Source organism: Mus caroli, unplaced genomic scaffold (genome assembly GCF_978045245.1).
Source record: "Mus caroli unplaced genomic scaffold, Mus_caroli_1 scaffold_1, whole genome shotgun sequence".
NCBI classification, from domain to species: Eukaryota; Metazoa; Chordata; class Mammalia; order Rodentia; family Muridae; genus Mus; species Mus caroli.
The window spans coordinates 48,283,087-48,299,339 of record NW_028227256.1 but is presented as its reverse complement, the minus strand read 5'-3'; the positions used below and the strand labels follow the sequence as shown (position 1 = coordinate 48,299,339).

General features: G+C 39.6%; 1 protein-coding gene across 8 annotated transcripts; it reads left to right on the top strand.

Annotated features, from left to right (window-relative positions):
- The first annotated feature begins 1,495 nt into the window (after positions 1–1,495).
- Positions 1,496–15,752, top strand: Nabp1 (nucleic acid binding protein 1). 8 transcript variants are annotated; one of them, XR_015046982.1, is made up of 8 exons: positions 1,540–2,125; positions 2,334–2,472; positions 5,639–5,710; positions 7,062–7,137; positions 7,761–7,812; positions 8,759–9,197; positions 10,227–10,333; positions 11,096–15,752. XR_015046982.1 is itself a non-coding variant. In XM_021159085.3 (6 exons), the coding sequence occupies exons 3-6, from the start codon at positions 5,649–5,651 to the stop codon at positions 8,923–8,925; spliced, it is 357 nt and encodes a 118-aa protein (XP_021014744.1). In that variant the 5' UTR covers positions 1,496–1,575; positions 2,334–2,472; positions 5,639–5,648; the 3' UTR covers positions 8,926–11,068. The 8 variants fall into 8 exon arrangements, 5 of the variants coding, with proteins under 5 accessions (XP_021014744.1, XP_021014742.1, XP_021014739.1 ...); XR_003837419.2 differs by having other exon boundaries at positions 8,759–10,333; XR_003837420.2 differs by lacking the exon at positions 11,096–15,752 and having other exon boundaries at positions 10,227–11,069.
- The last annotated feature ends 501 nt before the right edge of the window (positions 15,753–16,253 follow it).

Here is a 16,253-nt window from a genome sequence, read left to right as displayed (position 1 = left end):
TTTTTCAAGGCAAGGTTTCTGTGTAGCTCAGGCTGACCTTGAACTCAGATTCTGACCTTGAACTCACAGATTGCCTGAGACTCCTGAATGGTGGGATTAAAGGTGTGCTTCACCTCTAGGCTGCTCAATATTCTTAACATGGCTTGTTATTTATTCTAAAAACTTTTCCCTATGCTGTTTCTCAGTATTATCCTGAAAGAAAAAGAAGCGTGGTTTTGATATATACATTTTCTATTTTCCACAGCATTTGCTTATATGATTCTCTAACATACTAGAATATAATCTGCTGTTCCCATTTCTTCAATCTGTTTTGGAGGGTTACAATCACACTACTTAAACATAAAACACTTCTGGTTGAAGCCTCCTAGGGTCAAGATTGCCTAAATTGAAATCCAGTTTGGTTATTCTCTAGTGAGTTTTATTACTTGTAAATGGGGGTTAAAATTATCACTCACCATGAGATTAAATAACAGGTAATCACGCCTTTAATCCCAGCACTCGGGAGGCAGAGGCAGGTGGATTTCTGAGTTCGAGGCCAGCCTGGTCTACAAAGTGAGTTCCAGGACAGCCAGGGCTACACAGAGAAACCCTGTCTCAAAAAACCAAATATTTTCAATAGAAAATTGATGAAAAGAAATACTGATCGCGGATCTATTTGCTACTGTACTTGGGCAATTTATTTATGACCCCATTTCATCCTCTATGAGGCAAGGATCCTAGTTTTATTGTTCAGATTATTAAATTCTGGCTAGGAAGCTTAACCAACTATTTTCAAGGTCACACAATTAGGCTCCAGCTTGTTTGGTTGCAAAGCACACCCCTCCCTTTCAGGTTTTAAGGTTCCCCTTCACCTGTGTATGATTAACTCATCTTAAGTTATATAAAAGCCAAGTGCAATTTCAAGAAAAGGGTTAAGGAAAAAACTGAAATATCTGTGGAACTTAATTACGTATGGCTATTATCAGCATGAAAAGAGGTTTATTTACAAGTTACTTTTAAAAAGACCACCTCGTGTTTCTGGATCCCAATTTAAACACCTCTAAAGTACGAAGGTTGATCGCCAAGTTGCCTGCGACCGGGAACCACTCTCTTGGAAGCCTCGGGCACCTTCAGTTCGCGCTTTTTTCTCCCTCCTTGATCCTGCTCGATCACTCTCCCCGTTCCTTCTCAACTGCAAACTTGCTCTAAACCACGGGGTTCGGAACATCTGAGTTCCACGTGATCGCGGGACTGAAGGGCAAAGGTGGCCTTACAGAAGGATCCTGAGGAACTACAAGAAGCCAGGTCTCCTTCGGAGCACCAAAAGACCCAGCCCTACAGAAACCCGGAAGACGTGGAGCGACCAGCGAGAGGAGGGTGTGGCCGAGAGACCATTGGTCGGCCGGGAGGCGGTGCTTGTGCTGACAGTAGGGGAGGATCCAGGGAAGCTGCGAGCTCAGTGGCGCTGGGTTCCGCCCCAGAGGCGTGCTAGTGGGCGTGGTGACGTCGCGTGACGCCACAAGGGGCGGGGCGCGGCTTAATAAAGTCGGCCTGAGGGAGCGTTCGCCAGTTGCTGCTTGGGACTCGGGCTGCGCGGTTGGTGAACAGCCTTGCCGTTTTGCTGTCACGTACCTTCCCTGAGCCTGGGACTGAGGGGGCGCGCGCGTGTGCGTGTGTTGTGTGAGGGACAGCGGGATTCGGGCAGGGCCGTCCCCCGATCCCTTTTCCCTTAGCGGAGGCGGCAGTGCGCACGCTGGTTTGCTCGCCGCCCACTTGGGAGCGGGCTCAGGGTGCGGAGTGCGTCTTCGGTTTTTTTCTTTTTTCTTTTTTTTAACTTGTGAGAGTCTTTTTCCCCCTCCCTCTTCCATTTTTATTTTCTTTTGGCTCCGTGCCTCTAGGGCTGGTTTACCCGGCCCCTGAATTACCGCTTCCTGACCCCGGTCGCCAATCTTGCCCCAGGTTGCTCCCCGGCTCTGCCCCTGCCCCCCAACCCCCGCCCGAGGGTGGGAAGCCTTGCCTAGTGGGTCTCTGAAGCGTAGCCGCACCTGCCTCAGTATGCACGGGGTCCACGACCCTCCACTTTTTATAAAAGACATTAAGGCCGGACTGAAAAACTTAAATGTCGTCTTTATTGTCCTGGAGATAGGTAAGTGAGGTCCGCAGCCCGCCCCACACCCTCGAGAGCTCGGACCTCTTCCCCGCCCGCGACCCCACGTGCTCCTGGCCCAGACTCCTACCCGGGGACAGAAGTCAGTCACGTAGCGAGCCAGAGGAGGGTGAAAGAGCTCCCTCGAATGAACTCCTTATCTAACACACCTTTCCTTCTCCCCTTTTTGATTTTTAAATCTTCACAGGACGAGTGACCAAAACCAAAGACGGCCATGAAGTGAGATCCTGCAAAGTAGCTGATAGAACGGGAAGCATCACTATTTCTGTGTGGGATGAGATCGGAGGGCTCATACAGACAGGGGATATTATTCGGTTGACCAGAGGGTAGGTGTGCATAAATTGGGGTAGGTGTGGGGTTGGCCGACTTCGGGGTTCTGAAGTTGTTTGGCTCTTCCATGGGCTACTTCAAGAAGGGAGCTGTTTTAGTGGACCTCACTGGGAGCAGCTCACCTTCACAGCTAATTTGTTTTAGGTAGGGATTTAACTCCTTCCCTCCAATTTTAAAGATTAATTTAATTTTGAGAATACCATGTGGAAGTCAGTGAGCATTTATCAGTGAGGCTGATAAAAGATCATATTACCCTTTCTTGGAGACTGGGTTTTTCTGTGTAGCCCTGGTTGTCCTGGAACAAGTGCTATAGACTAGTCTGCCCTCCAACTCACAGAGATATGCCTGCAAATCAGTTCTGTGTGCCACACCAGTTGGACACATTTCCTTTTTAATCAGTTCGTGTAAGAAGTAGAATGTCTTCCACCCCTTTCCTTTTTTGGTACCTTTTTTGGTACTCATCATTTAAGTGATATGGACATGAATGAATATCTGGAATACTCATTCTTGAAAATGATTTCATCTGTAAGATCAGAGTTTCACAAAAACCAAAATAATACACAGTGGCAGAAGGTAATCTCTGATTCATTCAGAACATTTAGTTCTGAATTAATTTAATTAATTTATTTAATTAATTTAACTAATTACTTTAGTTAACAACTGGTTGTGGAGATGGAATACTATTTTCCATAGATTTGAAAATCTTACCAAATGTTGGTCTTAAGAAAAGCTCAGGAAAGAATCTTAAAAGTAGAATATGGAAGCTTCTGTGATTGGGAGAATTGTAATAATTTTATTGGTAGCCATCAGAAAAATACTTGACAATTGCTGCTGAGCTAAGAGAATGGTAGAAGTATTGAGTCTTTGGGCAGGAGTTCTTTGATCCTATCTCACAGGCCTTACAACATTTTCAGGAAGTGAGGTAAGGTATCATCAAAGCAGGAAGTGAGAGTCAGAATTTAGGCATCTTATTCTCAGACATTGAGTCATTGTGACACTAAATTACATCTTTTTAACGTCCATGTCTCCCCCCCATCGCTTCTTTTGGAGGTTATGGGGAGAACTACAATACTAATACTCATTATAATATATGTTTTAGGTCATGAAGTTCCCCACCTTGTGGTAGTTGTACAAAGAAACATTGAAAAAGCCAGACTTTGGTCTGCTTCTGCTAATCTAGATTTAATGATGTCATTCACATTTAAAATTGCTCACACTAAACACTTGGTTTTATTCTGTTGATATTAAAAGTTGCAAAATTTGGGAAGGCCAGCAGGGCAAGAAGATTAGTGGTCTGTCGTTTGTATCGCTGCTTTAGTAGTGCCAGACTCGGAGGAGCTTGAGAACTGCTGTCTGCAGAAGTAGACATGGTACTGTTATATCATCCTTGGCCATGTCAGTAACACAGACAATGCTAGTGTGTTGGCTTTATGTACCTTGTGGCTGAAAGGCAATACAAATACTGAATTTTGTTGTTGTTGTTTTTTTGGTTTTTTTTTTTTGAGACAGGGTTTCTCTGTATAGACCTGGCTGTCCTGGAACTCACTTTGAAGACCAGGCTGGCCTCCAGCTCAAATCCTCCTGCCTCTGCCTCCCAAGTGCTGGGATTAAAGGCATGTGCCACCACCGCCCGGCCAGATACTGAATTTTTACTATTCAAAGCTCCTTCTTAGAATACACTTTCAATTCTATTTCTTTGAGTGTGTCTTTTTTCCCCTTCCTAGCTTCCTCTCCTCCTTAACCAAGCTGCACACAGGTGTTAATACCCATGCCAGTCTTCAGAGAACAGAAAACATGTTCTTTCTTCTAACTGTAATAGAATTTTACAGATGTTTCTTTTTTTTAAAAAGTTTTTAAAATTTATTTTATATATGTGAGCACACTGTAGCTGTCTTCAGTTATACCAGATGATGGCATCAAATCCCATTACAGATGGTCGTGAGCCACCATGTGGTGCTGGGAATGAAATCAAGACCTCTGAAGGAGCAGCAGTTCAGTATTCTTAACTGTTGAGCCCCTTACAGATATTTCTTCTGTTGAAACAGTCTGTTTTAAAGTAATTTTAAGGTGAACTTTAGTTAACCAATCAAACCAATTCTTCACTAAAACAAAGCCCATCTTTTGTTAACTGCTGATACTGTCATTAATCATCTAGAAAGAACAATAAATACGTACTTTACCAGCACACTACTTCTTTCCACTCATTCTCTTTGTAGATAGGCTCAAATTTGATTTCTTATTTCAGTTTTCTCAGTGCTGGGATTCAAAATGTGTGTTACCATGCCTGGTCAAGATTTTCTCTAGCTATGCATGGGGGCCATTCCAGTTTCTCCTGAGGCTGAGATAGGAAGATGGCAAAGTTGGGGGCTACTTGGCTATAGAGCAAGTCTAAGACCAACCTGGGCAGCTTAGGGAGATGCCTAAAAAATCAGGTTTAAAATCAAGTTCTAGGAGTATAACTTAGTGGCGCCTAAAAAATCAGGTTTAAAATCAAGTTCTAGGAGTATAACTTAGTGGCGGGTGCTTGCCTAGTTTGTTCAAGGCCTGACATCCATCTCTAACAGTAAAAAAAAAAAAATATTAGGGTTGTTATTTAGATGATTGTCTTTTTTTTTCTTTTTCCAATTTTTTATTAGATATTTTTTTAATTTACATTTCAAATGCTATCCTGAAAGTCTCCTATACCCTCCCCTCCATCCCCCCACCCATGCTCCCCTACCCACCCACTTCCACTTCTTGGCCCTGGTGTTCCCCTGTACTGGGGCATATAAAGTTTGCAAGACCAATGGGCCTCTCTTCCCACTGATGGCCGACTAGGCCATCTTGTGCTACATATGCAGCTGGAGACACGAGCTCTGGAGGGGTGGGGGGGTACTGGTTAGTTCATATTGTTGTTCCACCTATAGGGTTGCAGAGCCCTTCAGCTCCTTGGGTACTTTCTCTAACTCCTCCCCTGGGGGCCCTGTGTTCCATCCAATAGCTGACTGTGAGCATCCACTTCAGTGTTTGCCAGGCACTGGCATAGTCTCACAACAGCTATGATGATTATGTCTTAATGTGGCAGTAGAATTTTCTTTGTTAATTTCTTATTAGAGTTACAGTGACTGTATTTGACTTGGCATGGTGAGTAGGCCCATGTATAAAAGTATACTTTCCCTCTAGGTATGCATCAATGTGGAAAGGATGCCTGACACTTTATACTGGAAGAGGTGGTGAACTTCAAAAAATTGGAGAGTAAGTATTAAAGTGCATTTTGTTAAATTAAATATCAAATAATGTCTACAAAATAATTGGTAAGTATGAACTATATATAAACCACTCATTTGGCCTTTGGAGACTTGGCTTTATGCCATAGGTAGGCAACTGTTTTAAACATTATCAGGTCTGCTCCCTTTGAGAAGGTAAGCTTTTCCTAGCAGCCCAGTGGGGTCCTGTATAACTTTAGAAAAATGTGTCTTTCAGGTATCATTCGAAGTACACTCTCTCTTGATTTACTAAAATAGAATCTAGAGATGGGTTTCAATCTATAGCTTAAATTTTCATTGTCTCTATGGATGAATTTGTATTAGAGTTAAAGGGACTTTCAGCAGTGACAGTTGAAGCCTTCTGTTTGTCCTATTCTACATACAATACAAGCAGCCACAGCTAGTGTGTGCCACCTGGGTAATGACTTCCACCCCGACCTGCAGGAACAAACATATGGGAGTATAAAGGTGCTTTAGTCTCCATGCTGGCCTTGCTGTCTGTGTTTCACCCATAATGATCCAGATTGTTAGTCTAGACTTTTTGGTTGCTGATTCCTAGGTATATCTTAGTGCCCATTAGATTGGAGGATATTTAAAAAGAGAAGTCACAAATAGAACTGAGAGAGAGAGATGGAAAGAGGGGTGGGGAACGGACTCATACCGGAGATGAATTGTGTCTTGTTTAATATGAAAGGGAAAAGGTGTAGTCTGATTAAACATCAGAATTTGGATTACCATTTCACCCTCATCAGGAAGGTGATTGTTGGGACTCCGGTAAGTACAAATGTAATGCTCTTAAGAGTAATAATGTGTTAGGAAGGTCTTTCAGGGCAGAATTGTAGGATCTGGCTAGATAGTCATAGATACAGAGATTCTACAATAATGGAGGTCAGCTAGGTGAAGAACCACAGGAAATTACTCATTTCCTCATGGCTGTTCTTTGTCAGGGTCAATTTAAGATTTTCGCAAACTGGATCTTAGTTCTTTTTAGAATTGAAGAGCTATGAATGTTCTTATATTGTGAATAGGATATCAAGTTGTGCTGTTAGCCTATAAGAAGTCTTAGCCTATTATCTTAATCATTGAGAATTCTTTACCTTTGATGCTTATCTTTGCAGATTCACAGTGATTGGGCAAAAGAGGGATTCGATGAAAGAATCAAGTAGATTGGTGCTATTTTGTTTGGGATCTAGTTATTTTGGAAATTTTACAAGTGATGAATTAGTTAACATCCTACTGTTAAGGAGATTTTTTGACACTTAAGGTTTTATTCTTGTAAGTTAAGGAGTTTATGCAAAAAGGCTCAGAGATCATTTAACTTGTCCTTTATTTTCTTTCAGATTTTGTATGGTGTATTCAGAAGTGCCAAATTTCAGTGAGCCAAATCCAGATTATAGAGGACAGCAGAATAGAGGGGTAATTAGTCCAAAAATATGTTATATTTTTATGATTGGTATAGTTTTATGATAGGGTTAACTTGACTCTGGACCATAGTTCTGTCAGTAGGGTAAGCCTCTGATGTTCACAGTGAAATGAAAAGAATTATAAGGTAATCTTGAGCACTGGGGATGTAGCCAAACTGATAGGCTGCTTGTCTAGCATGTATAAAGCTCTAGGCTCAGCCACCAAGTACTGCCAAAGACAAACATAGTGGGGCGCGTGGGAAGTTCTGTTTCTCAGGAGGTTGGAAAGAGAATACGCAATTCAAGGTCATCCTGGGTTACATGCAAGTTTGAGGCCTACTTGAGGTACATGAGACGCTATCAAAAAAGAAATCTTTAAAGTTGCTTTTTATTACATTCTGTGGGTACATACATAATTTGTGACACATGCTGTTTAATACTTTGCAAACTGAAGCAAATATCAGGCAGTACTGAGTATAATAAACGCTATACCAGACTTGAGAAAGATTTCTGAATAGTTTAACATTGAATGGATTTAGACAAACCTTTAAATATTATTGATAATCATTTTTAGAACTCTTGAAATTAAAAAAAATATATATTTTACTTTATAAATGTGCTACTTTTGTCTTTTAGGTACAAAATGAACAGAAGGATAAAATGAGCACCAATACATTTGGACCAGTGGGTAAGACATGGAGACATTATATGAGAAACATAAAGAAAAAAAAATGTCTTAATGCATAATTTAGTGTTACAGAGGAACTCGTAGTAAACAAGTATACACAAATAAAAGATTTTGGGGGAGGTAGAAGATACTTGTCCATGCCGGTATATTGAGCACTTTCTTATTTAAACACTGGAACCTATTATGCTGAGCACTGATTAGTAACCAGACTAATTCTAGTGACTGTCTGATGAGATTTTTTTTTTTTTTTTTAGTTTACCAATGTCTATGGTGTAATGGTTATGTATAATGTATACATGCAGAATTATTGGTTGTTTTGGCACACTACTATCCAGACAAATGGTGCCATTAGAGTAGGTGTCAGTGAATACCTTAATATTCTACATGTTCTTAGTTAGCTGCTGTTTTAAAAAGGGCAGTCTGTCTTCCCCAGACCTCTCACCAGCGATCTTGGAGCTCTAAAAACCAGCGATCTTGGAGCTCTAAAAAGTCTTTTGTCTTTAAGTTATCTAGGATATGTCTTTTGAGATGTATCTTTCCGTAATTGGAGTTGATTTGGGTAGCCGAAGGCTTATTTGATCAGCTCACATTATGGAAAACCTGTCTGCCAATAGCTTGATTACATTGAAACATTAATTGTATTTGAGTCAAACACCAGTATTCAAACATTTCTCTGCAATTAATTTTTTTTGGTGTGTTTGTTTTTATACTTTATTCTTAATCTTAAGGCTGAAATTGTTTTTCCCCTTTGTATTCATTCAGCACCAAGTAGTGTATTTGTTAATACACTTGACCAGCCCCAGAGCTCACATGTTTTCATTACAGAATAAAAGTGCTGGTTTTTCCTGGGATTTGTAAACATTCATAGTGTGTGGATGAACTTTAGTGATTGTGTGTCTGTAGCATAATATGGACCATTTCTGAAAATGATTTTTTGTGTTCTTAGGAAATGGTGATCAGACTGGCCCTGAATCTAGGGGATATCATCTTCCATATGGCAGAAGCAATGGTCCAAGACCTATCAGTCCACAGCTACCAGGAGCACCTAGTAATCAAACAGTCAGGAGCACAATAAGTAACGCCAGAGATCCAAGGAGAGCCTTTAAAAGATGACCTAAGCCAAAGAGACACATGTAGTTTTTAAACTACATGACCTACTTGAACACTTAGTGCACTTTTATTTATTCTTAACTGTGAAAACTTTGTCTCTTACGGGTTTCCTTTTATATTTTTGGTTTGTTGAAGAGTGGTTGGTTTTTACTGGAAAAACTGTTACACTGCTCAGTTACATCCTATTGAAGAATAGGAACTCTGAAAGCAGGAACATTTATTTTTTGAGCAAGAACTTACTGGGTATCACTTGAAAACCTGTCCCTGTTTCAAGGGTGAGTTACTTAAGACACCAGCTTATATATAGCCTCTGTGAGTCTGGCTTCTGCATAAACTTTGTAATGTTTGTCATAATGTTTAATGGAACTTGTCTTAAACTTGGACATTGCCACCTGAAGCAATAACTACCCCAAGCCGGAAACTTGGTCAGCATTGTCAACATTTTTGAGTGTTCCTGATCTAGGAATGGCTTGACTTCCTAAGAGTGTCTGCCTGCCATAAGGTTTTTTTCACAGACAGAATCAGAATCATCCTAAACTCTTGTTTATTGACCAGATAACCAAATTCTTCATCAGAATTACGGAATAAAATATGGAATATAACAAGAAACCGGTTTAAGATGATGCTCTTAACATTCGTTGCAAACATTGAAGTTTACATTGAAAAAAAATTTACAACTGAGTCCCTGAATGTTTTATTTTTGAAGTTACCATGTTAAATATTGAAGTGTAATTGGAGGGATTGAAGAGAGCTGTAACACCTTATTGGACAGTGGTCTCATTGATACTACTTGTAGTATTTTTGAGACAGGGTCTTTCTCTCTACAGCCCTGGTTGGTTGGAACTTGTTACATATATCAGGTGGGTCTCTGAACTATAGATTGATCTGCCTCTCTCTTCCTGGAGCTGGGATTAAAGTTGTGTAGCACCACACAAGGCTAATCTGATTATTTAAAAAAAAAATACTCATGGTAGTTACTATACCAAATACAAATCAAATTCAATTCATATAGCCATGTGACTACCAGTTGCAAGTAGTCGGGTAGAAGTAGACATTTCCTTTCTTCCAGGAATGTGTGTGTTTAAAGTTTTTGAACAAGTCACATAGCCTTACTAGCAAAGGTTAAATGGCTCAAGAAGTGATTATACTTCTGTTGAGGTGGGATTTGTGTGATGGAACGTCACTTACAGTGGGTGATTGGTAATTTTTTTCATTGTTAGTATTTGTCTCTCCTGAAATATTGTCTCTTGAGTAAAACTTGCTATAATGATGACATATCTACCTACTTACTTTTACTCTTTCAGTAAACATGGAGAGCCCAGTCCATTTTACTGAAGTTGTATTCATCTTCAGCCTGACTGCTCCCTAACTCTGTACCTGTCATTTCTCCTTACCTCATATTGTAAAATAAGTAAGTTTCTGTTCAACTTCTATAGCATTTGAATATAATTTGTGTCAGATTTTGATCTAATTCATTTTAACAGATTTTCAGTAAGCACTGTATTAGGCTCTGTGTGGAGATTATCATAGCATTTTGAGAAGTCACAAGGAATTTACTTTGGTTTATAGGTACAGGGCTTTGACATTTGTCATTGTTCATATATTAATAATTATAGCTAATTTGGCTTTATGATTTTTTTTGTTTACATTTCTGAATGTTTCAAAAAAGTTACTTAAGGGTTAAGATAGCTTGTGTTTTGTGATTATAGATGTTTTGAATAAAAATAAATGACAAACTAATCCTAAAATCTAAGATATAGGAGTAACAGAACTTTTATTTGTGGTATAATATGGTATTAAAAGGTGATTCTAAAGAAAGGATTTGAACTTTGATTTTAATATGGTGAGGTATATCTCAGTGGGCCCTCAGTTCTGACTTCGTTTTCATACCTGTGATACTGCTAGGCAAGTTGTGATTAGGGAAACAAGCAGTGGTAAACCTTTGTGGATTTAGGACTTTGACTAGGTAATGACAATAACTTCTGGTGAATGATCAGTCAAATCTTGTGGTCTGATCAAAATGTTAATAGAGGAAATGCCGAGCTCAATGTGGAGTTATCCTGCTTTAAGATACTGGGATTGAATCAAAAAATAGCCTAGGATTTTACTTATAAGTGATACTTGTCTCAGTAATTTTACCTGTTCTTTATTAACAAGTTTCTTTTTTCTTAAGGAAAACTTCTAAAACCAAAGCAAGTGAAATCCAAACAGTAATGAATAATTGCCTTTCCAGTCTGCTTGGATACCACTCATCAAGAAGTTACTGAAAAAAGTGTCAACCTTCCTCCTCTCTGGTGCCTTCAGTTATCAACGATGACAAATTTCAATAAGACCCAGTGAAACACAAAACATAATATAGAAATGCACTTCTAGGATTGGGTCCCCATTACTGTTTCTAGGCACAGTTCTGGATTAGAACAAACACATGATCAGACTAGCCTTGTCCCTTATTTTTCTGGCCAGGTTCACAGGGAATTGCCACAGGATAGAAAGTAAAATGAAAAGTCTAAATGCCCAAAGGCTGAAGTTTGCCTCGCAGAAGCACTTTTAAAGAAAAAAAAAGTTTTATGTATTTACTATGTATATAGTAGTTCTGTGTGTATGTATGCTTGTGTGTTAGAAGAGGGCACCAGATTTCATAGATGGTTATGAGCCACTATGTGGTTGCTGGGATTGAACTCAGGACCTCTGGAAGAACGGCTACTGCTCTTAACCCCTGAGCCATCACAGAAGTATAGTTTCCCTTACTTTACCAACTCTGTTTTGCTTTTTCTTGGTAGTCTTAGGAACTGTGTTAAACACGAAGAGTGATTAATTTTTAAAGGATAGTTTGAAGGTTAACTCACTCCTTTTTTATTTTTTTAAACTTGAGATTACATACCGAGTGTTCTTTACAGTCAGTGGAGTTGCTGAAATGCTTCCCCTATTAGGTATGCTAGTGAGCATAATGGCTGTTTGCTTGAAGCCAATTTAGGTTGTGTGTGACTCTTGAGGTTCTAATGACTGTGAAAAACACTAGAAACACTTTCCCAAACAGGCATGTGCCAAGTTAGCTCTAACCTCACTGAGGTCTTGCCTCTCTATTTGTTTAAAGCCTGATATTTAGTTCTCTGTCTCTTACCCAATGAAAGTGGTAGGTACAGAGAGAGATACTTGGGCATGATGAGATCCTTGTGTGCTGAAACCCTAGACATTGATTACAAGTGGGAGTGATTAAACAGCCCCACGTCTCATGGTTGTAATGATTAACACTTCAGGCATGCTTCTGTTAACATCTAATTGTGACCTTTGGAAATGCACTATCACTGATGTATTATTATATCCCAAGGAAGAAGCTAGAAGATTGTTTTCTAGGCATATTTAAGTTTGGTAGATGCCTTGAGGTTTGCTTTATTGGGAATATACTAGAATTTGGATCAGAAAGCTCTAGCCAGATTATGCCAAGTTTTGTTATGAACAAAGACTTAATATTTCTGAAAACACAAATTAAGACTCAAGATCAAGTCCATTAAGTTACTAATAAGCATTTTTCCACACTAACACTAGGCCCAAAAGTACTACGAAGACCTAGTTTTTACCTTTGTGAGGTGTTCAATATAACATTTCAACCAGTAGGTCTTTTAGCCATTTGAAGAGTAAAGGTATGCAATCCAACATTTTATGATATATGCCAAACATTAGTAGCTGGGTGACAGTTCATTGTTGTTCTGTAGTAGCCTAGTTCTGCAGATTTATTGACACACCCATACTGAAGGGCTATAGGCATATTTTAAAAAGCTGTTTCAAGCTAGAAACTAAAGATTCTATGCCTTCTGAGATTAAAAACATCTGGATCCAAGCTAGGACAGCTTGTTCACAAACGATGGAGTAATCTTGAAAATCTGGTTTTAAGTCCCATACATGAAGCTTTTCAGAAGGGTGGATTGCTACTCTTATCTGGAAGGGAACTTAGAACTTGCATCAAACACTCTGGAGAGCTTTGTCTACTGTTCTTGCTGTCTCTCTTTTACAAGGAAGTTATTTTCGAATTCTCTGTCCTTTTCTGTTCCTTTTCTAGAATGTACTAAATTGTGTTGAGCAGGGGAAAATGTATTAGAAGAATGTCCAAAGCACAGAGTAACCGACTGAAGCAAGTGTTTCTGAGTGGAAATAATTAGCCCCTCTACATAGGAATGCTGGAAATTTTGAATTAGGTTAAAGTAGAATCACTGAAATTAGAAGAGCAAAGCTGGGGCTGGAGAGGGCTCAGCTGTTAAGAGTGCTGACTACTCTTCCAGAAGTCCTGAGTTCAATTCCCAGCAATCACATGGGGGCTCACAACCATCTGTAATGGGGTTTGATACCTTCATCTACAGTGTACCCCATACGAAGAATCATTTTCAAATAGTTTAAAAAAAAAAAAAGGCAAAGCCGAGATTGGATCTTTTCCACCCTGACCATTAGGTTCTGTGGCTTAGCCCAGGAAGTGGATGTTTGTATCTTCTGTCAGCTCAATGAAAAAGATGACGAAATTTCAAAGTGGGGTTGGAAGCATTGACGTTACTGAATACACACGGCACACATCTTCAGATTTCAATCCCACCTTAAGCACAGTTCCCACATGAGTTTGAAATAATTAGCACTAAGACTTCACGTTGCTGGGCTACTTGGACAAAAGTCAGCACTAGGGCCATCTACTGGTAATTACTGTGTAGTTTCTGTGGCTGAATCTGGTTTAGCCAGTTTAAGGTGGAGAAAGTCCATTACCCAACAGGATAACTTTTATTTGATTTATGAAGGAAATAGATGACATTAAGAAATGATCATAGGAAATTGGGAAATCTTATTTAAACAGATCATTGAACTGCCCTCAAAGATACGAGAAGACTGACAAGATTGTTTTTTCAAGATTTAAAAAAATGGACTTTTACCTGAATGTTTAGATGTGTACCATATGTGTTCCTGGTGACTGTGGAGGACAGAAAAGGGCAGCATATACCTTGCAACTGGAGTTGAGATATTTGTGAGCCGCCATTTGGGTGCTGGGAATTGAACCCAGGTTTTCTGTAAGAGCAGCAGGTGCTCTTGAGTCTTCTCCCTAACCTGTACTGTCAATACTGTCAGTATTAGTAAAAACTTGCTAAAAATGTTTTTGGTGAAAATGAAGGAGAACATGAAGTTCTTGGGAACTATTTCATCAGTTTTTTTTTTTTAAATGCCAAATGACTTGCTATTTTTGTAGTTATATGAACTTTGCATATCATAACTCAAATGTAAGAATGTAAAGTTGTATTAGTCAGGGTTCTCTAGAGTCACAGAACTTATGGATAGTCTCTATAGTAAAAGAATTTATTGATGACTTATAGTCGGCAGCCCAATTCCCAACAATGGTTCAGTCACAGCTGTGAATGGAAGTCCAAGGATCTAGCAGTTACTCAGTCCCACACAGCAAGCAGGCGAAGGAGCAAGAACCAGACTCCCTTCTTCCAATGTCCTTATATTGTCTCCAGCAGAAGCTGTGGCCCAGATTAAAGGTGAGATTAAAGGTGTGGTGGAACACACCTTTAATCTCAGATGAAAGGTGTAGCCCAGATTAAAGGTGTGTTCCTTAAACTCAGAGATTTAATCTTCTGGAATTCATAGCCACTATGGCTCAAGATCTCCATACCAAGATCCAGATCAGAAACTTCTATCTCCAAGCCTCCAGATAAGGGTTACTGGTGAGCCTTCCAATTCTGGATTGTAGTTCATTCCAAATATAGTCAAGTTGACAACCAGGAATAGCCACTACAAAAGTGAAAACATAATTTTGAGCTGGAAAGACCTTGATTTGAGTCCTGTATCTGCTATTGTACTAGCTTCATGGCTGTGAGTCTAACAGAGGATAAAGCACTATTTGAGGAATCTGAGCCAGTGTATAACAAAGCACTTCCATGTTCAAGGCTCAACAAATATTAAACCCTTCATAACGATCAGAAATAAGATGAATACTGTCATTTCTCCATGCCACTTGGAAATAATTCAGAAAAAGGTAACTGAATAGCAAGAAATTTATGAGTTTTAAAAAAATATTGGAAGTGAGTTATGTGTAGTGTGGGCTGAGCTTGAGCTCTTGAACTTCCAGACACAAGGCAAGAACTACCATGCCCAACTCCAATTGAAAACTTCTAATTACAAGTTTTTGTACATTTTCTTGGTGCAGAAAAGCATGTATGTTGCTGATCTGCTGTGACAGTACATAGGGTTGGCTTTCATTACAAAGCTCTGACCAACTAGTCAAATGGACCGCTGCTTTTTTTCTCCGTTGCCCAAGAGGAGCCTCAATCTGTCTATGAAAGTGTAGCAGAAGAGGGAGGGACCTCTTGTGGGCAAATGTTTGGGCTAGAGGACAAGGTCAGTGGGTCAGAGGGTAGGCAGCAGGTACACTAGAAGGCATTCCTGCTTAGATATGATTGTTGTGTATTTGCAGGTGTAGAGCAATTTGCTTAACTATAGCCTTGAATAATGTTTTCAACAGTTTTTGAAAAATGTTGAACTTTACAGACACCTGTGTTCATTTAAATTTTGTATTAGCATCCAACTTTCCATCTATCAGTCAATCCATCTGAAATCATTTCAAACAGTAGATTTTTCTTGAATATTCCAACATGGCTGTTCATTGGAATTTTCAAGTTTCAGGGTAAATTTATATACAACGAAATGCCCTATTTTAGGTGCACTTTGTGACTTTTAGCAAATGCCTCACACTCAATGAAATACCATCAAAATTCAAAATAGTCACTTGTCTAGAAATTTCTGTTATGCTTCTTAAAACCATATGAAACTAAAGTTCTCTACTAGCCATCAATAAATGTTAGTTTATTTCAAAGTTTTAGATGTCTTCCTGGCAGTCCGTTTTGTTTTGTTTTGTTGGGGGGGGGGTTAGGCAGTGCTGTGCTACAGAGGATCTGCAGTTCTGGGGCAGATGGAGGGGTAGCTTCGGGGGGCACACCATTTTTCTACCCTCAGGGATGACAGTCTTCTACTCTGGTATGATAGCACCAACTCTGGTATGGAAAGTTGAGAGCAGAGCATTATCTAGGAACTAGAGTGTTTTCAGAACAAGTGCTCAGCTCTTGAGATTTTTTTCCTCAAGGTTTTTTTTTTTTTTTTTTTTGGTTCTGGCTGTCCTAGAACTCACTTTGTAGAGCAGGCTGGCCTCGAAATCAGAAATCCACCTGCCTCTGCCTCCCAAGTGCTGGGACTAAAGGCGTGTGCCACCACTGGCCCGGCTTCCCCAAGCTTTTTTATTGTGTTATTGTTTTATGTATAAGCCAACTCCAAATGCCCTCTGCTGTTTTGAGTTTTCATAG